Source organism: Gobius niger (genome assembly GCF_951799975.1).
Source record: "Gobius niger genome assembly, chromosome: 9".
Classification (NCBI taxonomy): Eukaryota; Metazoa; Chordata; class Actinopteri; order Gobiiformes; family Gobiidae; genus Gobius; species Gobius niger.
The window spans coordinates 32,329,544-32,356,840 of NC_136860.1; the positions used below are offsets into that span (position 1 = coordinate 32,329,544).

Sequence of the window (27,297 nt, forward strand, 5' to 3'; positions counted from 1 at the left end):
ATGGTCATGTTTGAAAACAGTTAAGGGGGAAAACAATTTGGAGAAAAATCTAAACTTTTTTTAATTATTCAAAAACTACTTTAACAAATGCTGAATTATGAATATAGTTTTGCTAAATAAAGATACAAAGACATGGAGAGGAGCAAAGTGGTTCAACAGCCCATAAAAACATAAATAACAGAGAATGCTAACTTAATGCTTTATATTAGCATCAGGCTAATGCTAACAGCTAGCTGGCGCTAGCTACAACTGCCGTTTTTTCACTTCTACTGAACAATCTGCTGTGAATAAAGATCCATATGAACCCGATTTAGACTTGACTGTATTTACGTGTGGTAAATAAGTTCATATCCCACCAAAAAATGTCTAAAAAGAGTGAAAAATTGTGTTTCCCAAAAGATTCTATTTTCCCCCTTGGCGAAGTCACGCCCCCTTTCCGTCTGTACCTATCCAGCTCGTCTCCATGGCGATGCCACCGCTTTGCGTCAAACATGCGAGGTACAAAATATCCTCTTTCAAATGCTTTATGTTGATAATTCATGGCAACATATAACTTTAAACTATATTTTTTCCTTGCTGAAATAATCATTAGCTAAAAACTTCCCATCACCCTGTATCTCGAAACTATTCAGCCTCTAAAGGATTATTTGATTTGTCCAAATTAGGCACTACTTCATTATGGAAACCAGGTCAGTTCAGACGACTCACACCCAAACTTATATGAGAAGACATTTATTTGGCCTCAAGGGAAACACTTAAGTGAATGTAGACCGTATTTTTAATTTTCAGAACATCAGTGCTTAATCTGAGTGGGGACGCGGCTGCACCAAAGCAAACATTATGAATATTTAAATGCTGTCTCACACTGGAGAATGTAGTGCTGCTTAACATTAATGTGGTGAGTGATCAGCAACATTTAAGACTCACATAACGTGTCACTTTGCTCATTTACAGTGTTTCAGGTCAGGTCTTTTTCGGATATATTTATCATGGATTTGTTTTTTTTATATATTTATCAGCCATTGCTTTAGCTGTGTAACACTGTTTATTTTTATCTGAGTATTTCTGTGGGATCGTATCCTGTAAATACAAATGCATAACTCACAGCGCTATGGCCTACATTCCCTGCAATGTAAACACCTATAGACAAAACTGCAACACTGTACCTTATTTTGTACCCTTTATTTTTATGTTCCCATTCACATTCGAGACTAAATGTGCATTCATGAGCTGTGTACTGCTTATGAAACACAGCTATTTTGATTTGACAGCAAACCTAACACTGTGTAAGAGGTACAGCCATCATAAAAACTGGACAAAATATTGAAAAAGTATCGATCAAAGACAAACCCTCGTAGAGCCAGTCTGCGATCCCGTTGAAGATGACGCCCTCTTTCCCCGAAGACGTGAGCCTCAGGGAGTTACTCTTCACGTCCGACTGGTAATAGATGTTGTTCTCAAATATGTAGATCTGCAAACACAAACAAAAGACATCTTAATAAGGTCAAATACAAGCTTTTTTCTTATAACTTATTGAAAAAAGTGGACATTATTTCAATGAAGTAAGTTATTTTAAAATGTTGGAGACAAAAACACTAGGGCAGGATAATGAAAACAACCCTGTGATTCATTTTTAATGTAGTTATTTGTTAATTTCGAACCGTGCATGTTCATGAACTTACATGTTGACACGCTGGCGGAGCCAATACAGGTGGAGGGCGCTCTGGGAGTGGCTCTAACCCAAAAAGGTTAAAGGGTGCGCCAGTATAGCACCAGGTGTGGTGCAACAGAGGCTAATGGTTTTGACAGTGCAAACTGTGCTTGTGTGTGCTGAATCAATAACCAAAAACTGCAAGTTCTATTCATATCTTTTTAAATAAATGGATTGGCACAGAGCCGTTTTTTCCTATAGGCAAACTATGCAAGGTGCGTTGGGCCCCCGCAGCCACAGCGGCCCCGTATTTCAGTCAAAATACGGTGTTGTTTTACTGATTAATCAACGCATTGTTACGGGCAGTGTTGTTTTTGGCAGCCCTTTTAGTTTTAGTCTTAGTCTTAGTCCTTTGGACGAAAATGCATTTAGGTGTAGTCACATTTTAGTCATTTCAAAATGTGATCGTTTTAGTCACGTTTTAGTCAGACGAAAATTAAAAAGGTTTTTGTCAAGTTTTCGTCGGTTTCATTATAAGAAGTGATAATTAATTTCGATAAGTCTTGGAAATTGGGATAAATAATAGCTTCTATAGCTTTTGACAAACAGATGACACCACGATAGGCACTGGCAGAAGTTGTCGGCCTACTGTGAACAGTACTTTTCCCAAAGGCGCCCGCTCTCCTCGTCCTCTGATCATCGCTTCGAGATTTTTTTATTTATTTTTTACCAACAGCGCTGTCTGCACATACGTAGCCTACATCAACGTGCTTTCTGCGTTCATACGCCACGGTATTGAAAACTGTTCTGAGAAACAACAAAGTCCCTGTGACATGTCAGACGCTCCGAGGAGGATGTGCGCGAGCAGTGACCGCACGCCACGGGGAGAGAGAGAGAGAGAGAGAGAGAGAGGCGCCGCTGCCCGGCGCATCATGAGCAGCTCCGGGTCACGTTTACCGGTGTGTTCTCTCACTCCGCGCACAAACTCTGTTTGTGAACGATCTGACGAAAAACGTTCTCCCATTTTTGTCTCGTCTCGTCTCATTGACGTAAACTCGTAAACGTCTCGTCATGTTCTAGTCCCCAAAGAGCTCATTTTAGCTCGTCATCGTTACGTAATCGTCATTAAAAAAAGGGGCGTCAACGAAAAGATATCGTTATCGTCTTCGTTGACGAAAACAACACTGGTTACGGGCCTATTTGTCTCAAAGATGAGTCGAATCCACACAATTTTCATGCACGCAGTTACTTACAGTAACTCTGGTTCTCTGAATGTGCACAGTCTAAAACGAATTGGGCTATTCTCAGGCTATTTCTCAGTGGTCAGACAGAAATAATTGTCAGGAACAGGTTTCAGTTCAGCGGTTCCCAATCTGTGGGTCAGGGACCAGAGGTGAGAGAATGGGACCATTTGCCATTTACCATTTTAAAAAAGTGGGGGAAATGGACTAGTAGTAATCCTAAATCCCAGTCTCACATTGGCTTAGTGATTAGTGGTTCTCACACAGAGGGACCAGGCCTGAATTGAGGTCATTATGTTCAACTTCTGCCCTGCACTACTGCACAGTGGAACTGTTTTTGACCGTAAATGGGTTCGCTCTTCTTCTAACCATGGGATGTGAAGGGCCCCCTGTGTGGATTTTTGCATAGGGCCCCAGAAGGGCCAGCACCGGCTCTGGATTGGCATATCCGACTGGAAATCTGCAATACTCTGTTACCTTTATTTCTTCTCACAGTAATCACCAGCACAAAGCCACAGCACGTGTTCTTCCAACTTTTAAATCCTCCACAACACACGCTATGCTGGATTGTACCCTTGGGCTTATTTCCATCCGTTGTTCCACACTCGCACTCTCAAACACACTCTCATTCATCCTGACCTATTGTACATGTTTTTAGTGGTCTGGGAAACCGGAGTACCCGGAGGAAACCTACGCAGACACAGGGAGAACATGCAAACTCCACGCAGAAAGGCCTCGTCCACTGTGCCGTCCCGATACATGTGTGTTCCAATACAGTGTTCATGATGAAGTACATAAAGTCTTCATAGGACTTGTTCTGACTGCCTTCCAGACTCATGTTATACGATGCCTCGCTGTACTCACTCTGAAAGACCCGGTGGAATATTACATTGCATCCATTTAGCCAGACTTCCTTTTCCTGAGTGTGTCTTTATAATCGTTATTAAATTACACAATGCTTTGAAATGTAAACTTAATAATACCCCCTTGCTTTACTCCTTTGGTAGTTACCCAACACCGCTTTTACATCTAGTTGTTTAACTTATTGGAAACAGAGCAGGCAATGCACTCATGGAATTAAACGTAAATTGTATTTTCAAATAGAATCTGCATTATCATGTAACCATGTGCTCATTTCTCTCTCTCCCAGGCCCTATCCGAAAACAAAACTGTAGAAAAGTGTGTGGAGAACAAGGAGAAGAAATTGATACTTCGACTCATTTGTAATAGTTATTTTATGTGCTCCATATGTCGTATCAGCAGCATATCACAATGTAGTCGTTGATAAGAAACCTTCTTTTTATGACATTTTACTAAATATTTGAAAGCAGTTTACTCCATGATTGGAGCCTGTTCCTCATTTCTGTGTCATGCCACTCACTCTTGGATCATTACTGTAATGACTCACAGCTTGTTCTGATCAGTGCAGCCGCATTAATCACATTTAAGCCCATTTTCCCTCTATTCTCTCTTCAGAAATGTCATGGTTTCATACACGTGTTGTACTGAAGATACTGTCGGTCCCAATTGCTCATCTCCATAATGACTCTTCCATGTAACCAGCACACTTTAGCCTTTTACTGTCACTTACGTACCATGTGTCCACAGCAGATAAACACCGGAGTGTGCATCTAATTATGGTTCCTCAATCTGCAGACTGCTTTTACGGAAAGGGGTATTGGTGTAAAAGCCAGTCTAGTGAACAGAAATATGGGAGCTGCCTTTATAGCCTTTGAGCTTGCACATTTTACATCAATCATGTAAATAACTGCAGTAACTATTGACGCAGTTTAACCTCTTACCACCCGCCTAAACCAAATGCATTCTGTCCTCTTTGGCCATCATATCGGTCTGTGTAACACCTCATTTGAAAGCTAAGACCCACAATACTGATCTTTTTCCTCACGTTGTTGCTGTGTTGTGTCGCCTTTTGTATGTTTTTTCTTTCTTTCTTTTTTTCCATTTTTGTGATATTTTTGTTGAATTTTTGTCACTTTTTTGTTGAGTTTTTTTGTCACTTTTTGTTGAATTTTTGTCATTTTTTTGTTGAGTTTTTGTCCCACTTTTGTTGAATTTTTGTCACATATTTGTTGAGTTTTTGTTGAATTTTTGTTGAATTTTTGTTGAATATTTGTTGAATTTTTGTCACATTTTTGTTGAATTTTTGTCACATTTTTGTTGAATTTTTGTTGAATTTTTGTCACATTTTTGTTACATCTTTGTTGATTTTTTGTCACATTTTTGTTGCGTTCACATCCTTGTTTTCTTCTCATTTTTTTGTGGCTATTTTGTGCTTTTGTCCCAAGAAGCGTTTTGATTAGGGTAAAGCCAAACTGGAGAAAATGGGATCCGTTCAGGTGGGAGTTAAGGGGTTAATACTAGTACTCTCTTTGTAAGCAGACAATAAAATCTTCACCCTAATACCAATCATTTCAACTGTTTTTGCAAAAAGAGTGCATCCTTTTTGTAATGGGCCTACAATACAAACACAGCCTTTGGTGGAGAATACAATAAACTATTAAAAATATGCTATCAAAAGATCTCTTGGGTTTGTCTTTGTTTCAGAGCGTGGTGTCCTGCACTGGTCAGCTCCACCTCTTCCTCCTGCGCTGCCTCCTCTCCCTCCTTCTTGCCTCTTGTGACGCCTCAACTGTGTTACAGAATGTGGGGCTCTTGGTGCCCCTTCAGTGCTTCAGAAAAAGAAATCTGTGGATTTGTAGCTAGCTTGCTGTTTGTTTACTCAAAAAAGAGAGAAAAAGAAGCTGTTTCCGTCATGGCCAGCAAGGACTCTCCACAGCAAAAAGTCCGCTGGATCCATGGATCACTGCTTCTACAAATCCAGTTCACAACAAAAGACAAACACACTGCTGCGCCAAGGAAGATATTGATCAATATATTCATAGTAAAAGAAAAAAATATATAAAAATATATTGACGGTATCTAGTTTGTCGGTATCTCGTTTGTCTTGACTTGGATGGGGCCTCTCCCTGTGTCTGCATAGGTTTCTTCTGGTCTCCCCTACCACTAAAAACATGTACAATATAGGCCAGGATGAATGAGAGTGTGTTTGAGAGGGCAAGTGTGGGACAACGGATGGAAAATAGCCCATGTGTGTGTTCATTAAAGGAGAACTAAGTAACTCATGCCCCTAGAGGCCATAAGTGCCACTGCAGGTGTCGTTACATTTTTTTTTACTCATTAATTGTCCGTGAGAGTAAATACTGCACTGATAGAAACGACAAAGGGAGAGAGGGATATTCTACATCCAATTACACAGTGGAGATCTTTTTTTTTTCACTCGAACTTGGCTGTAAATACTGTTTAAGTGGCGCTAGCCCGCAGCTAGCTTTGCTCGTTAGCCTGCTAGCTTCTTCTTCGTGATTCCATTAGTGTGTATTGGTGCTCCGGGTCGCTGCAGGGAAAGTTGCAAGTGTGGTTTTCTGGCCAGAGACCCCCAAAGACCCCCAAATCATCCCATTAACACTTGTATTACCCTCGGAGGGACTAAGAAAAGGATTTATTAAGGTTGACAAGTTGCTTAGTACTGCTTTAACATGGAGTGTCCCCAGTTCCGACAGAATAAACCAATAAGTAAAAAATAAAAAAAAGGGGAAGAGGACTTACCAGTTGTTGCCCCTGCACTCCCCAGGCAGCGTACTGCAGCACCGAGTTGCCCACCTCCGGAGGGTCCAGCGCCCACACCTCCCTGAAACATGACAAGAAACAGTGGATTTTACTGGTTTTACCGCCACATGTGAAGACGTTTAAAATCTGTTGCCACTCGGTAGGATTTTGTTGAGAACACTGTACACGCAAAGCTCAAAATGTCAGAGTTCCCGTAACTGACCTTGTGTGGATGTTGTAGATACTGTAAGACGCCATGAAGGAGCGACGATAAACCTAAAACCAAACAGAGAGAGATACATGTTAGTCAACTTTAGAGGAACATTATTTTCCCACATCCCAGTCACACTTATGTCATAGCAGACTTCCTGCAAAGAAGTCGCCCAAAATTAAACTACATTATTTAGATCAAACTTATGGCTGCAAAGTTTGGCGATCAAATAAACACAAGAGAGATTTTTGGTGATTTTGTCAGAAATAAAAGCTGACTTAAACAACCAGGGCACGGCGATGTGAGCGAGATCAGCAAACCGAGCGAGGAAAAAAAGCCTCAAATTGCCCGCTGCTTGTTTGCAGAGATAGTATCGGGGACTCATTTGCATCAGTGACAGCTATGGGATGAGACGTTTTAATTCCACCTGAAAAAGCCATCAGCACCACAGGGCCGGAGGAAGACAAGGACACTCCCTCAGAGGAGCTGTGCCTGACATGATAATAGACCTCCGGCTGAGAGCAAATGTATATGGGACGCACCAATAAGGCATTAGCATCTGGAGGAGTGACACTTATAGTGAGATGTGACAAGAAGGAAGTTGCTGTTTTGACAAGTGGGTGCAAGGGATTTGTTTATGCATGAGATTTAAATTTATTATTAAGCAACTAGATTTCTTTGTTTATGCGCTTAACGTTAAGAGCCCTTATACACAACCAAAGCACTAAGCAACTAAAACACTGTGCATTTTTACACCTTAACTTCATCAAAAATATGAGCTGCAGGAGTTTGTTTAGGATATAGTATATGGTGAGATATTATCAAATGTCTCATAACATAAATCTCTTTGAAAAAGACAGAAAAGCAAGCCAACCTCAAGGATAAAACTGTGGCAATGACACAGAGCATGGTTCTTTGCAACACTTAAGTGCAAGTCTCAGAAAGCCACACACAACATGGCGTTTTTTGTTAATGGTATGATGATAAATTAATGAATTGAAATCTGTAACTGTACTGACTGCATCAGAAGGAAATACAGTTGAAAGTGAGGGTCTATGTCTGGAACATATGAACAAATCATCTGCTACTGCCTTCAGTTTGGCTCAGATGTAGCCTAATACTAAAACAGCTTGTCACTCATGATACACACACTTTTTCCATCAAAGACCAAAAGAGCCACACCAGAGGCTTTAAAGAGCCGCATGCAGCTCTTGAGATAACGACTGCCAACCTGTAGAGCTGCATTTTGTAAAAAAAACACCACATTATGAAATCATATTCGGTATCACATTATTTTACAATAGCTTGATGCATTTTACCTAACTTAATTTAGTACAATGTAATGTGCTCTTCAACCCCTTAACTCCCACCTGAACCGAGCACATTTTCTCCAGTTTGGCTGTAAAGTCCAAAAGCTTCTGGAAAAAAGCTGTGAAAATAGCAACAAAACTTAGACGAAAACAACGATGGAAATGTGACAAAAAAGTGAGAAAACATTGACAAAAAAATTGACGAAAAATTGATGAAAAAGTGGCGAAAATGTCACAAAAATGTCACAAGAAATTGACAAAAAATTGACGAAAAAATGACAAAAATGAAACAAAATGTTACAAAAATTGGACAAAAAAAAAAAAAAGTGACAAAAAATGACAAAAAATGTATAAAAATTGACGAAAAAAAATAAAAAAATGTGACAAAAAATAAAATAAAAAAAAGACAAAAATGTGACGAAAAAATTACAAAAATGTGACAAAAAATGACAAAAAAATGACAAAAAAGTTACAAAAATGAGTTGAATACCCAACAAAAATCTGATGACGTGAGGAAAAAGATCCTCTCGGTTCAGGCGGGAGTTAAGAGGTTAACAATGTCTAATAACCTGTACCTATGGGTTAGATACACAATGGAATGATTTGTATTAGTACTTTGCAAGTACGTAATGTAAAAGGATGCGAGACCCTTAGGGTTAGGGCTTAAGGTTAGGTTTAGGGTTAGAGTTATGTCTTATTATATTTTGTAACTACCAACTACAAATACATCCATTGTGTATCTAACCCATCGGTACAACTTATTACACATTCTTATAGAGCACATTACATTGTACCAAATTTAGTGAGGTACAATGTATGGAAGGGTATAGTGTAAAATAAAGTGTTACCAAATATTATTTTGTATTAACTCACTATTATGTGATAAAATGTAACACGTTATTATGACTGTACAATAGTATATTTCATCATTTCATCAAACCTTAACTATAGATGACTTGTGCATGATCCAGACACAGGGGTTGTTACAGTGGGATCTGTTTGGGCACTTATAAACGGTAAACAATGGTTAAAAAGCTGTGTACTATATGTTTTAGACATTATAAATGTAGTACCAATGCATTACAAACTGCTTAATGATGAAAAAAAAAAAAGTATAAAATAGTATGACAAAATGCGGATTAACACAACCCCTGATCTATTGTCATCCCTATTTCCAGACTCTCAGCCTCTCCTGCTGACATTTCTTGCTACTAACACACTGAAACATTCACTTGCTGCTGGACCGGTCACTGGTGCACTGGACTGGCCACGCCTCGGAAGAACAACAGGCTGATAAGTGACACGCCACAGCGCCCATGGTGAAAATTACCATAAGCTGTCATTACGTGTAGTCATTGTAGCATAACGGGCTTCCAACCACCAACCTTTGTTTAGTGGGCCACTCTTTCCATGCAATATATTTGGGAATTTTTGGGTTTTACATTTGTTTAACACTATAAAACTTGCAGAGTGGCGACACATATAGACATAAATGATGATACAGTGACGGATGGCCAGGCCAGTCTCCAAAACAAAAAAAGTCCGCAGCAGCACTGCACATTTATCTCGGGCCCAAAGACCATGACAAATATTGATTTACTGAGTCGCGAGTAGCATTTCGGGATCCATCGGAGAATGCAGCGACAACTCAACAGAAGGTCAACGCTTAAACACACTGCTTTTCAGTAGCAGATACAGGAATAGTGCGGTCAAACCAAACTGTCATCACCACAGCTTGTTAAAAGCCACTTAGATACATGCATTAATGCAGGCACCTGTGACAACTCATGCATAAAATATGCTCAAGTGGACACGCTTCAATAGGCAGCCCGTCAAGAACAGTATAACAGTTGCTCTGCTGCACTTGATCCGTTTTTTTCAGATTGGCGCACCATGACACAGAGTTACATCTGCGCAATTGGCCATGCACACAGATGGCACTAATGCCTTCATAGGACTGTCACTCCAGCCGTACTTCTGCCGCTTCTTGTTCATTACAATTGGTAAATTAGCACTGTCTCGCTCAAATAAATACACATTTTAAGAAAACAAAGGTCGGGCACAAGCTACGCATGGACGGTCACTGGCAACAGGTTGAAAACTGAAAGTTGTTCTGTCGTTATGTCAAACCGTGAAAGTTGGAGGTAGTTGAATAAACGATCTTTCACTTGAGTTGATTAAAGGCATCATCTCGGCTGAGGTTCATGGCGAGACAGAGATGAGACGTGGACAGCGTGGACCGACAATGCTGTCAATATGCTAGTGTAGCCTCTGAAATCCTGATTCGTGCTGGGAGACAATGCGCTATATTTATGGTGCATTCCAGGTGAGTTTCTGACCTCCCACTCGAACTCAAAGTGATAATTACAACTTCTAAACTCGGATATGACCAGACTGCTCCGAGTTCACATATAAAATGAAGACAGTAATGACGGACCCCAGCGGGCGAGTGCGGCCAGAGGCATAGCTTTCCATTAGGCAAGGCAGGTAGCTGCTTGGGGCCTCAACAGCTGAGGCTCCCCTTGGACTGGCCCATTATTCATAAACTTGCATCAAACGCTTGTTATACACAGTCTTCCTAATGACTTTGGTGCTGCAGTTACACTGTCTCTCCACCAATGCTCTCTAGCGCTGTTTATACACTCCTGCTGCTGTTTTAGTGAGTCATGGTTCCCTAATGTTAACTTATAATGTAAGTTATAACAGCGGACAGCCTTTTTACTCATGGCTCCACCAGATTATATTTCTAATATTGAAACCAGTAACACTCATCATGACTTAAAGGGACTAGATGCAAGTTGGTCATTTTATGCTCACATCTGCCACCTCAGGTCCTACACGTAACTGCAGCTTCTATATTAAGCTTTTGCATGACGGCACTTCGGACCCGAAGTAACATCTTTTTGAGTGACAGTGCAGTATTTTAGAGGCAGTTGTGGTGAATGGGTCTGGGCTCATTCTACACATTAGGACATTGCTGGAACATGTAGAGGCAGGAAAATACTTAATTTTAACATTTAGTATAGTCCCTTTAAAGGGGACTTTAAAATCCTGCACTGTCACTCAAAAAGGTCTTAATTCGTGCCGTCATGCACAAGATTAATATAGAACCTGCAGTTACGCGTAAGACCTGAGGTGGCAGTAGTGAGTATAAAACTGACCAACTTGCATCTAGTCCCTTCAAGTCATGATGAATGTTACTGATTTCAATATTAGAAATATAATCTGGTGGTGCCATGAGTAAAAAGGCTGTCCGCTGCTCATTATAGATGGCAGTAGAGAGTATAAAAATGACCAACTTGCATCTAGTCTCTTTAAACAATTTTAGTTTAGTTTACAATCTAGATCTATGGTGCCAAAAGACGTTTACTCTACTACAAGGAAATAATTGTACTACCATAGCTTTGGATGGAAATACTTGTAATGTTATTGAAACTAGAAATATAAAAATTACACTGAACAAAATCTTAACTAAAGACAGACAAGATGTAAAGCAGTAATGATGGATTCTTCTGCCAGTGACTGTCCATCAGTAACTCCCTGTCAGCTTTGTAATCTTGAGACACTTAAGGAATACACAGAGAGCAGAAGGACTGTGGTTTTTTTCAGTCCAATCAGAGTTCAAGTGTCGCATGTATAAATATAACCCAGTATTTGGAGCTCAGACATCTTCAGGCTTCTATGATGGAATATTCCACTTTATCTTAAGCTTGTTTCGAGAAAAGCAACATCTCCTACAGCCTTGTGCGCTGTAAACTGCCTCCTGCCCTGATAGCCCATCTCTTGCTCCGCCGGCCCCACTATCCGTGTGTCTGAACTCTGTCCCCGCTTGACCCGGCTGCTCTCAGCGGCACGGACCGGAGCATTAACAGTTGTGTGTCGAGCCGCGGGGGGGCTGTAGCCGGCGGCAAACTTTCCTCCGCTCCACTGCGAGAGACGGCTTCACACAAACGGCTCTATTTGAACCTGCTCCTCGGGCCAGACACAGGAGGGAAGGCTGGGGGTCTTTTCTCATGTTCAGGTGCTTTCACTTCATTCTACTGCGCCACACACAGACATGACACTACACTATGGTTATCCAATACGGCTGATATAAGTAAAGGAATGCTCATGGTATGATAGGATTATTATGCAATGGTTAGAAAATTATATATTGATCCAAAACGACTGATCTTTTAAACCAATGAGAGCTCGCCCCGCAGACATTAACCTCTCCTAATGAAACCCGTATGGCTCAAAATGGCTCAGCGATACCGAGTTGCATTTGTGTCGTCGTGGACGGATTGGAAAAGGCTGACGCGGTTCACGGGGCATATCGGGTAGTCGCACGGACGTGAGAGAAATAGGCTTGTCGAGGTTTTTGGATTGGAGCCGACTTTCGCCGCTCAGGAGCCACTACAATGCGCTGACCGCATCAATAACAGCTCTGTTTCGAAGAGAGCGCAAACGAGATGGGACAGGAGTGGATTGACTGACTCACAGAGGGAGCTCATCACAGAAAAGGCCTGCGTGTTGAAGCTGGGTGTTTCTGTAATCTAATAATAAAATGCGGCATATTTATTTCTGTTTAACTAACCAAATGAGGGTGTAATTTAAGGAATGATCTTGCTGCTCTGTTTTGGGTCAGCGGAACAGTCACACGATGATTTAGCAGCCGTTTTTGTTATAACCAGCCAATTAATTTTGCAAATAAATAGATAAGCATTTAATTGTATAACTAAAGGCACATCTGTCTTTTACCTCTTCACCCCTGCCTTAACCGAGTGCATGTTCTCCAGTTCAGCTTTACCCAAATCTAAAAGCTTCTTGACTGGAGAGTTTAGTTTAGTTTAGTTTATTGATATCAGGACCAGGAGCGGATCTAGAAATAAAATCACGGGGTGGCAACACATTTTACAGTGTTGAATGTTTATAGCAGGAGTACGCAAGTTTTGCTTGATCACAAGGCAATTTTTCCTTTAAATGCAGACTGAGCCTCTAAAATTATGCAGAAACAGTAGCATTGTGCATAATAAAAGTAGGGGGTTCCTAACTCAGGTAAAGCTTTAACTTTTGTAAAAAAAAAAAAAAAATCATCTTGAGGGCCACATGAGTTGGCACCTGGCTCCTTTTTTAGCTATAAAGTTGATATAATTCTTTGTCCTGTCACAAATATGAACTGAGAGTGAGCTCTGTAAGCACCAGGCAGCTTCTAGAGCAGTTGTAAGACATCACATCACATCAATGGGGTGGCAGCTGCCTCCCCGTGCCACCCTTCTAGATCCGCCCCTGATCAGGACAATGTGCAGTTACATTCACAAGATGGCTGCACCAATTTAGCACAATGCTAATTTCCATCTGTAGTCCTACACAATTAAAATTACAGAGTCAAAATTACATAACTAAAGGCAATTTACATATAATTTACAGCCTATAGTTAAACCTCATTTGAAAGCTAAGACCACAAAAATGTCACATTTCTGACATGTTTTTGTGGTGTTTTCGTAGATTATTTTTTGTCACTTTTTTGTTGCTTGTTTATTGTGTTATTGTTGCTTTTCCAGCACATTTTTGTTGCGTTTTTCATCCACGCTGCCGTCGCTATTACACTTTTTTGAAGAAGCTTTTAGATCTGGGTAAAGCCAAACTGGACAAAAAGTGCTAGATTCACGTGGGGGTTAAGAGGTTGAGTGGGTGAGTGATGTTTAAGTATAATGAAACCTGTGCTTACTGTATGTCCTGTGCAGCTTAAAGCTACCCAAAGTTGAGTTGTAGTGCTGTTTTTAAACCACCTACAGCACTTCCGGCAGACATTGCCTTTGACTCCAGGATCTTCGTCGAAATTACTTTGTAATCAGTGTTTTGTGACAGTTAAGTGAGTAAGACAGTAAGATGATATCATGTGCTATCTTTTTAAACAGATTACTTTCCACCAAAACCTAAAATTAAGTTTGCACATAACATGGCCCTAAAAAAAGCATCGATAATAACCTAGCACTTCATGGCTAAAAAGAAAACCCCAGAGAGAGAACAATATGTGACTAAGCCTCTATTCCCCATCTCAGAATGCTAAATCTATCGCTCGCCCCTCTGTATACGTCCTCCATATGACAGAGCTACATTTCGGAGATGTGCTGCTGAGGAGTCTGAAGGGAGGAAGGGGCTCTCATCAGTATTCAGCCTGTGATTTCTCTGTCTGTCTCTGAGCCTCAGGGAAATGCTGAACTAACAGTAAAAACTTGTATCTGGCAGGAAAAGTTAGGTCTCACGTAACTTTAATTTGAGGTCGTATTGCTGTGTTTTGGAAAGCATCACAACAGGACTATAGTATAGGTAGTGTCAATTCTTACAGCTAAATGTGTGGTATAGTCGGAAAGTTACAGTTGAATAATGTAAATCATCTTTAAATCTTTTATTTTGGATATTTGTCATGCAAAAAAGTTTTCTGGCTCCTGTTCCCATCAGGGAGATAAACAGCGGTACACTCTGCGGACTGAAAATCTCCAATTTGTTACAAATGTGTTACTGTGGTTAATGTTGGTCACTCTTTCTTGGTCTAATAGTGTATAACAAAAATGGTCCTAGATCTGGAGACAGTTAACTAAGTGCTTCAACTGTAATCACCCACTCCCGTTCGCTGCTTTACTTTGTTTTATCTAAATATGTTTTCAATTTGGAGGACAGTGCATGTTGATGAACACAGATTGGACACATTTGTAAGAAAAGCACCTTATACACTGCAAAAACTAATTAACTAGATCAGTATAAACATCTCAATTTGAGCATAATAATTCAAATTTTAGTTGTTTTGACTAGGTAAGAAGTTGTTGGGCATTCGTCCTAGATTATTTCACTTGTTCAGAGATGTTTCAATACATTTCGTCCTTATTTCAGGTAATTTTCTTTGCCAAAGGGGTAAGGAAATTGGTCTGATCTCATTGGCAATTTTACTTTCTTATTTCAAGTGAGTCCTCAAACAAGCAAAGTAAACTAGGTCCGATCAGAAAAAGTGTCTAAATGAGTGAAAACCGACAAAAACAGAATACATTTCCTCAATTCAAGTCATTTAAGCCAATGCTTGATATTTACTTGTTGCAGTGTAAAGGTTGATTTATTGAGATCGTAGCCAACTTCCATCTGTTTCACTGTCTCACACTCACTCTCATCCTGGCCTTTTGTAATGTAGTAGTGGAATCCAGAGCACCCGGAGGCATATGGTGGAGAACATGCAAACTCTACACAGAAAGGTTAAACGACATTGCAACAGATGCCATATGAGTGTCAAGTTTTGTTTTAAAGGAACAGGCCACAATTTCTTACATACTGTGATATGTTCTTACCTGAGCTTAGACGAGTTGATGCGTACCTTTCTGGTCTTTGTGCGTGCACTCAGTCACGCAAAACGATCGAAGATGTTGTTAGCATTTGGCCTCTCCCAATGTATCTCCAAATACGGTGAAGTTAGAAGCTACCACGCTCTTCCACGGACATGCTCAAAGACCAGACAGGTACGTATAAACTCGTCTAAGCTCAGGTAAGAACATATCTCAGTATGGAAAAACGGGGGCCTGTTCCTTTAAGGGTTATATTTAGAATGCCCGGCAAGGTAGCGCAGCGGTTAGCACTCGTGCTTTACAGAAGGTCCTGGGTTTTTCGATTCCCACCTGGACGGGGCCTTTCTGTGTGTGTGAGTTGGCATGTTCTCCCCGTGTCTGCGTAGGTTTCTTCCGGGTACTCCAGTTTCCCCTACCACTAAAAACATGTACAGTAGGTTAATCCTCCAGTCAGGTGTGTCCTTGGGCGCAGCACTGCGGCTGCCCACTGCTCCCTACGGCTTGTCCGGTGGTGTCGAGGGATGGGTAGTAGTAGTTTCGGTCAGTTCATTCATTCCTTTATACATAAAAAAACATTTCCAATTCTTTGTGTACAACACGACCGAAAGGGTTTAGGCTGAAGTGAAATCTTAGAACGCCTAACCCAGTTTACAGACTTCCACGAGAGAAAAACAAAACAAAACACAAACATTAATAATGAACAATATCAAGTGTTAAACAGAAGAGAAATAAGCATGTATCTGAAGTTAGTAACATAAATTTCAATATTCCAACAAATATGTATACATACATTTGTTTTAAGTTAATTTAGTTGAAACTAAATCACGTCATCATTATTATTTTTTATTTATTTTTCTTACTTTATTCATCCTAAGCTTATATATTCTTGAATTTTAGTAGCTTTAAACAACTTTTTGAAAGTTTTGGGTCAAATGCAGAGGACAAATTCCGTTGTACAGTTCATGTATAATGACATAAATTACCTTTACCTTATGAAAAGAACATGCGTGTGTCTATAAAGACCAAACATATTGGTCCGAGACTAAAATTTTACCCTTGAAAATAAAAAGCTACAAATCACCATCTAGTATTGACACTGTAGCTTGCATTCCCCAAGAAAACTGTAGCAAAGAGTGAGCTTAACTTCTACTGGAAACAAAACAAACAAAAGCAGTACAGCACAGTCACTTTAGCTCGGAGCTCTAACAATAAGAAACGCTGCCTCTTCCTTGGACTTCCAACTTCTATAGAGACCAAAAAAAAAAAGGGCAAAATCAATTGTAAAAGAATAAGAACAACTCCCTGGGTAGCAGTATACTGTACAGCAGCAAATAACTACAAACTGATGCACTGTGGGATGTGAGGGGGGAGGTTGTCATGGGAACGTGGCCATGTGGGTGTGTTTATAATGATGCGCTTCCGACTTTAACCTTTAGCATTGCTCTGAGTGTGAGCATTAGGACGGCAGCAGGGAAAGAAAGAGATTGCACTTTGTCAATTATCTAAACTCAGTAAATGTGACTATGGTGAGAAGAGGGACGTTAAAGGGGCCGTTCTTATTTTTTGTACCCCCAATATTCATACAATTCAATTATTAAACCAATGAAACAAACTAAGTGGATTAACTTGACCCAAAAGTGCTTGAAATTTCCACAGTCGTGACCAGCTTCTGACTTTGTTTATTTCCATCCATCCATCCGTTTCTGGGTCGTGGGGGCAGCTATTGGAGCTGCCCAAATCACATTGCACCAGCCCCCTATGGCTCCTCCTGCCGGTAGTGGGTCCATGGAAGGACGGCCCCATGGTTCTAACCGGGCCTGTTGGTCTCTCATAAGAGGCTTCTGAACCGCTCTTTGTTTGACCAGTCACCTGGGACCTGTTTGCCACACGAAGCCCCCGACAACAGAGCTCCCAGGATCATCCAGGTGCTCAAACCCCTCCACCACGTTAAGGTGGCGGTTCCAGGAGGGGTACTTTGTTTATTTGAGGAGCACAATTTGTACACAAGGCAATTCAAAGAAGCGAAGACTGCAGACAAAATACTAGTTAAGACCAGACGTTTCGTGGCAGAACCAGCGCTAAACTCGAACTAATATGCAGACCCATTTACTGACGTTTTATCCTTGGATCCTTTGTGTGCCTGGACAACCTCTAAAGCTCCCATTTTTCAAGCCTAAAAGCCACTTCTGACAGTTTGATATGCGGCTTCCGTGGTGAATTGATATTGGTGCATTATTAGGATATAATGTGGCAGCAGGTTTCAAAAGCCCCTTTTTTCTGACAAACTGAGAGTGTCCACGCTGTCTGCAGGTGAGGGGCGCAGGTGCACCGGATCATGAGACATGAATGACAAATGCGCTTCCTCGGGCTTTCAACACAGCCCAAATTCATCTGGACAGAAATTGTTTTTTTGCTCTTCATATTCTTATTACATCCGCGACATTCCATTTGCATTTGCCACTTTAGATTATTTGTTTTTCATTAGCGCTTTAGCCTGAAGGAGCCCGCTTCGAATAAAAGAAGTCTGCTGACATAAATCTCATGAAAATACCCTTTTTTTTTCCCACTGCGAATGTCTCGGAGTAGGTGTAGTGAGGGAAAATACGCCGACAAGCAAACTATTCACTGTTTGGGGCTGAAACAAAACGCGCTGCCACTCAATGTCTTGGCAACGTCAAACCCACACACTTTGTTTCGCAGCTTAGAGCTACTTATTGTGCGCCTGCCTTGTGAAATAACAATAATATACATAATACAGTGCTGCAAAGCCTTAAACGAGGTTCTAAGAAGGTAACAGCAAGGAGCAGAGCGTTACAAATGAACAAAAGGGAAAGGAATTCAATAGGGCTGAGTACTGTAGATTTTCTCACATTCGTCATTCCGCACATTTCTTAATGTTTGTGCTTGCTCTCATTTGTCCAGGAAGTATTTACCAGAGTGAGGCTTAAAGGATCGACAGAGCTAAAGAGAAGCTTCTGCAAAAAGGACTCAGCCAAACGCGGTTCAGTCGACGATTAATTGACCCTGTGTTTAATTTAATGAGCGGACCTTGGATCAGTACTCAATGCTAGAACTCACAACTGAAGCAATAGTTGAACCAGGCCTCTGCAAAGGCACTGGTTCTTACATGCAATGATAAAGATATTTGGCCTCATTCATGATCATCTCAAGAAACTACTTAAAACCTTGTGGTGTCAGGAAACTGCACCCGATTCACGACACGTTCTTAAGTAGGGAAAATACTTGGAGAATCCCAACTTGGAAGGGCGTGCGCGTGATCACTAACTATATATGTCATCGACTATCATTCACCATGTAAGGACAAAAAGTGTGCCGTGTGCAAAAGGCAGCCAGAGGAGGATATGAATGACAAAACACGAATCAAAAACTAATAACCAACAAACCTCCAACAGAAAAAGATCTCAGCCATCGGGCGCCACACGCTCAGGACCCACCTTCACCTTTGGGCACGCGAACTAGCTCTCGTTACACAATGTTTAAATAGATCAATTAAAACATGTACAGCGCAAAATCGTCTGGAATTAATTAATGCATGATTAACAACTGAATGTTGGGTCCCATCAGGAGCAGATCATGACGAGAACTGGAGACTTTTTTGTTTGTAAGAGTCCTCCCTATTTGTCCTTACAGAGGAACGTTTTCAGTTAAGAGCAGGTTTTGTGAAAAAACCTTCCTAAGAAGGTGTTAAGAACAAATTTGTGCGTAAGAACGTGTCGTGAATGAGGCCCATTATTACCAGACCCAAAGTTCTTCTTCGGTGGAGAATATAGCTGTCCACCGTTGTAAATGCTTTCTTTATGTAATGATATCAAATACAATGCAATCTCACAATATTTAAAGCAGTACTAAGTAACTCTTGCCCCTAGAGGCCATGAGCACAACTGCAGGGAGAGGGATATTGTACATCCAATTACACAATGGACATAATTTTTTTCACACAAACTTGGCTGTAAAAGTGGCACTAGCCCATATTTAGCTTTGCCTAATAGCCTGTTAGCTTCTTTGTCATGATTCTATTAGTGTGTATTGGTGGCTCCGGTCCGGTGGCAGTCATGTTGCAATTGTGGTTTTCTGGCCAGAGACACCGGGGGAGATGAAAGACACTCCAATCATCCTATTAACACTTGTATTAACCCCAGAGGGACCACGAAAAAGATTTATTAAGGTAAGCAAGTCACTGATTTTATAAAAGCTACAAAATCACCTTCTGATGATCAAAAGCAGGAGAGTCTGTCAAATGTGCCCTTCTTTCTATGTTGTCCATGAATAACTGGAAGAATCTGTTGCAAAAACCTGCAAAACCCTCTCACAGAGTCTAGGATTCAAACCGGGAACCTTCTTGCTGTTCTTGAGTTGAGATCGCTATAACTGCTTTGCCACTGCGCCCCAAAGTGAAAAATGCCATACTATAGCAACTCTGCCTTCATAGAAAGTGCTCAGTGCCAAAATCTTGTCATCTCTAAGTGGTGCAGTCGGGTTGGGGGATTTGCTCTGACAGAGAATTACAAGCGTCTACAAGCCGAAAGACACAAGAGGCATGTCGAGTGTGACAAACAGGAATAGGGCAGATTAGGAGCTTTTATGGGACTAATCTCTCCTGCAGAGATGTTAACGGTGATAAACCTGTAATCCAGCATCCGGAGGTGACAGATACATGCATGCTGCTACCTAATACACACACACGGGAATGGAGAAAAGGGTTGGCATGCAATTAAAAGCTACACTTGGATTTGAGACAAAGTCGTTTTTTGACCACATTGTTATTTTTTTCTTCACATCTTCAAACTCCAAACGCGTCCCGGATGATGGAGGTGTTTGTAATGAGAGGGAGTGTGGTCAAAGCAGTCAAAAAAAAAGTCCACGCTCCGTCTGAAGCCAGTTGCAGAATAACTATGCAGCCATTTTCAGCCCATAAAGGTTTTGAAAGATCTGTTTTTAGATCATTCCTGACCCAGTCTGAACATTCCAGTTTATGTGTCTTGTTAAATAGTGGTTGTTTTTTCCAGTTTTCTGAACATTGGCCATGTCTCTCAGCGCTGAACACCTTGTACTTCTGGATACTTCAGGCTACAGCTTAAATGGCAGCGCTATGATGGAATCCTCATTGCTTTATGCTTGATTTTTCTTCAGTCTTTGACCTTTACTTTGCATCTTTGTCTCGTCATCTCACTTCTTACGACCCTGTTGGCAATTGGCAACAAAACATTTGATGGTTCCGTGTTCCTTCTCAATATTCTTTTTCATATTTCAAGAGGGCTGCGTCCCTCAGGCAATTTGTAACTTTTTTCCGCCTTCGTGTGAGGGAAAATAGCTGCATAATATTTCTGCACATTTTACTCAGAGCGGGGACCTGCTTTGGCCACACTTCCTCCAGTTGCAAACATCGGCATCACATGGGACACTTCAATCAAACAGCCGTTCAGTTTTACACAGGTTTACACACGGTATGGTCAAAAAACTTACTTGCATAATTCTTGCACACAGTGTACATGGACATGTGTGAAGAGATGGCATGTCTTCCATGTGTCTGGGTTGGATTCTGAAACTCTTTTTTCATGGAACTTTTTCATTTCATGGAACTTATTGGGTGGGAAAGTGAACATTTTGCCCTTAGACTTGATAGGCTACAACCAGAAAACTTCAGTGATGGCTAGACTGCAGCTTTTGTGGGATGTTCTGGGTTAGACCTGATTTAGTCCTGGCTTTGTGCAGCTCTTGTGGAGAGTTCCCGGTTTTCATTTTAAACTCTCATATCTTTCATGCTCTACATCCCGCCATCATCGGTTAAGGGGGTATTTTTTCTTCAGAGCTCTTGACAGACGGGGTTCTGGTGGCACTCTGCATCAGCTTTGAAGTGAGACGTGATTGATGGATGTGTCCCATTAGAGACCTGTTATTATCATCATTGTGCCATTAGCGACTCTTCAAGCGTCTTTTCTTGATGGAATAAAAAAAAATCCATTTGAGTGGGAAAAAAAACATGTAGTTACATTATGTTTTAATTTCTATACTACTATGGATTCCCTTCCTGTTTACAGCAGCTATTCGAGTTAAAGAGACCAGGGCCATGTGCATTATTTCTGCGTTTTTGTGCCACCTTCCACCAGATACTACGCACAAGCTGTAGTACTCATGTACAGTGTTACCTGTTCAGTTTAATAAGGCTTGTAAACTAGGCCAGTAAGCAGAAGTCTCTGGTGTCACAGGTGTGCCACAAATGTGCCAAACATAAATAAACTCAGACCTACCGAAACATCCTGTTGCTGCTACTGGCTATGGACAAAAAAAGAGGATCCTTTTTGTCGAAAGAGGTCACTGGATTGATCCCTGATGTGACGCAAATATAATAAGTCACAATTGCTAAACCCAGACAGAGGGAGAGAGATGTGTCAGGAAGGTCATCTCATAAAAAGTCAGTTTTTATCATATTGCGTCAGGCTGTTCGGTTGTGACATCTCTGTAGTATAAGCCTTCATTTTGGCACTCAGGCACTGTTTTGGCTTGCATATCCGTATGACGCACAACAGAGGTCATGGATGACTTGGACGGTCAGACTATAGTTCCGGGTTCCTTATTGATGGCAAATAAACTTCTCCTGCATAAGCCATCTAGATGTCACGCGCATTAACCGAGTACGTTTTCGCCATTTCGGCTTTACCCAAATCCTAAAGCTTCTGGACTGGAGCTCACAGCCTATAGGCCAGTGCAACGCCTCATTTGAAAGCTTTTTCCTTGATTTGGCACTTTTTTCAGCTTCTTTTCCATCTCATTTTTGCCATTTTTTGTTGCACCTTCAGTGCTTTTGCTCTCACTATTTTGTTGAGTTTTTGTCACATTTTTTGACACATTTTTTGTTGAGTTTTTATCACATTTTTGTTGAGTTATTGTCACATTTTTTGTCACATTTTTGGTTGAGTTTTTGACACTGTTTTTGTTGAGGTTTTGACACTTTTTTGTTAAGTTTTTGACACTGTTTTTGCGGTTCTTTTGTGGCTTTTTCATCTCTTTTGTTTGACACACTTTCATCAGTTCATTTTGACACTTTTTTGTTACGTTTTCAGGCTCGTTTTCTTACCCTTTTTGGATGCTTTTTTTGAGAATTTGGGCGACACCAAACTGGAGACAACTTAATGTGCTCGGTTCAGGTGGGGGTTAAACATCGAGTTTGTTGGTAATATGGAAGCAGGGCCGCAAAACGCATGATCCATTCATTACCATGTGCGCTGTGAGGTGCTACCAAACAAACAAAAGCAAAAACATGATTACATTTCAGATTCTACAATCATTTTCTGCCCAACAAAATGGCGACGATGATTGCACGCACTTGGAAGAGTCAATGTTGAAAACCAAAAACTAATTTCTCTAGTACGCATTGCTTGTATGGTCACAGAATTAATTGACTTGTTTTAACTGAAGTCTAAAGAGAGCAAATTGGAACATTTCAGATAATCACCCAGTGTGGTGCGCTTCTGTCCTGAATATATAAAAACTAAAAACAATTATCTCGTAACAAAAAAAAAAAAAAGAGCTAATTTCTCTTATCTAAATGAGGCGGTTTGTGTTTAATTTCCCCACAGCAGGCTCGTTTATGAAGACGCTAACCACCACCAAGTGATACGTTAATAATGGCTTTTGCGTTTTCATGACTCTCTTGTTTTATTCTCCGCAGTTTGGCAGCGTTCCTAGTGTATGCAAAACGCAATGTGGCGCTGTATCCAATATTCATCAACCACTGAGTCACTGTTGAATAACATCTGGTAAAAGTAAGAAGATGTGATGGATAAAACTGCTTAAGAAAAGCCACATTGATTTGCTGAAAATACAAAATACTGCTCTGATGTAAAGTGCAAATTCTTTTAGTGTTTGAAAAGTCTGTCCTATTTAAAGCAGTACTAAGTAACTTGTTTATTATAATAAATCCCTCCGAGGGTAATACAAGTATTCCCTGCCTCCGGGTCGGAGTCACCAATACACACTAATGGAATCACGAAGAAGAACAGGCTAACGGGCAAAGCTAACTGCGGGCTTGCGCCATTTAAACATTATTTACAGCCAAGTTTGAGTGAAAAAATGATCTCCATTGTGTAATTGGATGTACAATATCCCTCTCCCCCTTTGTCTTTTCTGTCAGCGTAGTATTAACTCTCCAAGACAATTAATGAGTAAAAAAACGCAACATGCTACGACACCTGCAGTGGCGCTCATGGCCTCTAGGGACATGAGTTAGTTAATACTGCTGTAATAAAGCTAAAGGGGAGGCAAAAGACAGATACGTTTCCAAGTTCTCTCTTAGATTCATTCACAGTGGGAACTAGAGTGACAACAAGAACAACTTCAAACTCCAAAAAGTTACTCAAATAAATGTTACTGAGCAAATGCAACTGAAAATGGCGATATTAGTAGTTCAGGAACAACTGACCCTGGAGCAATACTGCTTTTCACTTTTGCATGTAAAGCAGGTGATATTATTTAATCAAAGGGGCAATTGTTGTCACATGAAAGGACTTTAAAGGGACTATACAGAGTTTAAAAATGTTAAAATTAAGTATTTTCCTCCCCCTACATGATTCAACAATGTCCAAATGAGCCCAGACATATTCACCACAAGTACCTCTAAAATCCTGCACACTCACACAAAAAGGTGTTAATTCGGGTCCGAAGTGCCGTCATGCACGGGCTTTATATAGAAGCTGCAGTTACACGAATGACCTGAGGTGACAGTAGTGAGTATAAAATGGCTAACTTGCATCTAGCCCCTTTAAGCCACAAGACTAATACGGCAAGTTTGTGGACCTATTCCATAACAAAAAAGTCATTGGAAACTATAACATAAAATTATGAAATGACGTTAAAGCAACTTATTAACGCAGGGCTATAAAGGAATGTCACAGACCAGAATATATCCTCCTTTGTCTTGTGGCAGAAATAGCCTGAGCATGTGACTCTCTAGGCTTGACTGTGCCAAATCCTGAGGTGCAGCTAAAAATGCAAATGATTAATAGGCTTGTCTATAGCGCTCAGAGCTGATCCCCTCCACTGTGAAGAAGGCCATTTGCATATCTTATTCCAGATCTAAAGCTAATGGAGAGTGGGTAATTGTGGAAGGACTTTTAATGCGGCTTAGTATGAAAAGTCAAAATATTTAAGAAAAGAGATTATATTATGCTAAAACAGCCCTAGAGGTGGCAGAATATCATCATGTGCGTGATCGTTGGAAAAGGCTTCAAACTCTTCTTTTGTGAGATCGGTGTGCCCGGCCCTCAGCAGACATGGGGGTCTCAGGTAGGGCTGGGTACCGTTATCTTTGTTTTTACCAATACTTCAACAATAGGATTGGATTACAATACCTGAACAATACTTTTTTCAATACTTAAGTCAATTATTTGTCATCTAGAACCATGAAACAGAACAATAATGTTAGTTTGTTAATAAACCAGATCTTGCCTTTCTAAACGACTCTTTAGCTTTATACCTGGCGCAGTAAGTGGCCTCCCATGAAGATGTTATGTACAGCAGTGGTCCCTCCCCAAGGCCGATGTCGATGGGTATGGGGGGCACACGTGCTGGTGTTTTGATCATGTCTCTGTGGCGTGGAGCTCTTTAATACTGGCACTAGAGCTGGACCATCGAAATATTCGAGAGCTGGACAGTGGACAGTGTTTTCTATCATCTATCTATCTATCTTTAACTCACAGTGGGAGTTTGTTGTTTGTCCTGCGAGCGCTTAATAAGATGCGCAAGGTTAATGCGCATGTTAATGTAGAGAAGAGGAGTGCGAAGAGGAAGCACTCGTTCTATAGTCAAACCACGCCTCAGCCAACCCCTTTGTTTCTAAGCGACTCCCTCAAGTGGCGATATCTCTGGCACACTGTTGCTTGTACACAAGATACCATGTAAACAGATTTGTCTTAAGCAAAGCTGTTGTTGCGCCAGGAGGATGATCAGTCCCAATTTCTTTTGCATTTTTATCATTTACTGTATTTGAGCTGAAATGGCCAAGTCACTTCCTTTAATGCTGTCCCTGGGCCAAACAGGCATCAAAACTGGGTCTCTATAGATTTTTCGATAGTTTTATTGTTTAACTGTACCCAGCCAGAGTCTCAGGTTCCTGCTGTTGAGCATCTGGGACAGAGCATACGAATTTGGCTTATCCGCCAACCACAAGATACAGAAATACACCAAATTGCCATGACTTCTCAAGTAACTGTGTGCTAGTAACCCTCTACTTTACATCTCCACAAGCGCTGAACGCTACATGGTTCCTGTGTTTCTGTTGCTGTTCATATTTCAGTCTTCTCTGAAATGTTACTGCTCCTATAGTCATGCTCTGTGAACGAAATCTTGAATCTTTGAAACACAATCATCGTAAGTTCAAGTTACATCACAGGAGTCTTTCTGCAGAATAGCAAATAAGATACAAGAGCGGAGTGAAAGATGGCAGATTATCACCCACATAAACTGCCTCTCACCTCTCAACTCCACATATGAAGATAAACGCCTTTTTTTTAAAAACGTGGAGTTGAATATAATGACTCTGGAAGTGTTTGGGGAGTGCTCACTTGGCCTGACAGACAGCACTCACAGACAGTCCCACTCTGACAATAGGACGCCGTGATTTAGAGTGAGAGGCGGTTTGTGAAAGAGTGGATTATTTCACTCAACAAAATATGAAAATCTGCGCTGACACGAAGCTTCAGCGGCCATCAATCACTCGGTAGATTTGTGTCGTTTTAGATTTTCTGTTGTCTAAACGTAGCTGACACCTACAACTGGATTTGGGTGTGAGGACTTTTCACGACAAAGATAGTTTTTGATAAATTATATAAGCAACTGTTTGATAGGAAAGATATCATTCTTCACAATCGTATGTATAACAAAGGGGAAAATACATTGGTGGGTTGGAAAATTACACTCACAAAACTCACTAACTACATTTTTATTCCTCTTCTCGCAGTCATCATTGGAGTGTTTGTCAAAAATAGTGTAACATTTTGTTTTAAAGGGTCTTTATCATGCAAAATCTTTTCGTTTTAACCATAGTGTCAAAGCCTCATCAAAAACATACCTGGAGTAGGGCTGAACATATCTCGATATTCATGCCAGATCTATCGATACGATATGACATAACTATAGGTTAGGTGAAAACCAAGCATTTAAAAAAAAATAAAAACATAATAATAAAGAGTGCAGTTCTATTGATAAAAATCTATATTGTTTATGTTGTTTATCTTGTTCTTTTCGAATTTAATGTTTTGAATGTTCATATCTCGATACCAATACGATAACAATATATTAATATCTTGAATGTCATTATCTCAATATAGATACGACAACGATATATCTTTCAGCCCTAACCTGGACTGATGTTTTGTTTCATCCGTGCATGTTTCAGTAATCCTTCACACTTTCTCTGTATTTTACAGTCTTGGCACCTTCACCAAACTTGATCCTGCCCGTGGCTTAATCGTCTTCCTCGCACTGTGTAGCACGTTAGCTTGTGCGTAGCTGTTTTTAAAAAAAAAATTAAAAAAAAAAATTAAACTTGAACCAAAAATCTGATCCCGATCTGATTTCTTGAGTTCTCCGACTATTGACGTGGCATGTAAACAGCATAATCTGATATACATGTCATGGCATTTACTGTATATAATCTTTCTCTCAAGGGCGCCTTACATCAAGGACACACATATAATTATATCACTGATTATCCATCTGTGTGTGGAGAAGATGTAGCGTGTCTCCAACAGTCAAGTGGTTAAGACGCTGAGTATTACTCCATCCTCAGTGTTGTTCGTTCGAGTCCTAGCAATAATCATTTTGTGTTTAAAGGGGCTAGATGCAAGTTTGCCATTTTATACTCACTACTGCCACCTCAGGTCATACGTGTAACTGCACCTTCTATATTAAGTGCGTTCATGACGGCAAT

The 27,297-nt window shown here is 40.6% G+C and overlaps 1 protein-coding gene across 2 annotated transcripts in view; it reads right to left on the bottom strand.

Moving 5' to 3' along the window:
- dpp10 (dipeptidyl peptidase like 10) overlaps positions 1–27,297 on the bottom strand; it is a 366,908-nt gene that overhangs the window by 48,638 nt on the left and 290,973 nt on the right. For both annotated transcript variants that reach the window (XM_079563408.1, XM_079563409.1), the window contains exons 6-8: positions 6,740–6,792; positions 6,517–6,598; positions 1,351–1,471 (exon numbers count right to left, since the gene is read on the bottom strand). In XM_079563408.1, coding sequence (XP_079419534.1) covers positions 1,351–1,471; positions 6,517–6,598; positions 6,740–6,792 — 256 coding nt within the window. The remainder of the gene's footprint in view (positions 1–1,350; positions 1,472–6,516; positions 6,599–6,739; positions 6,793–27,297) is intronic.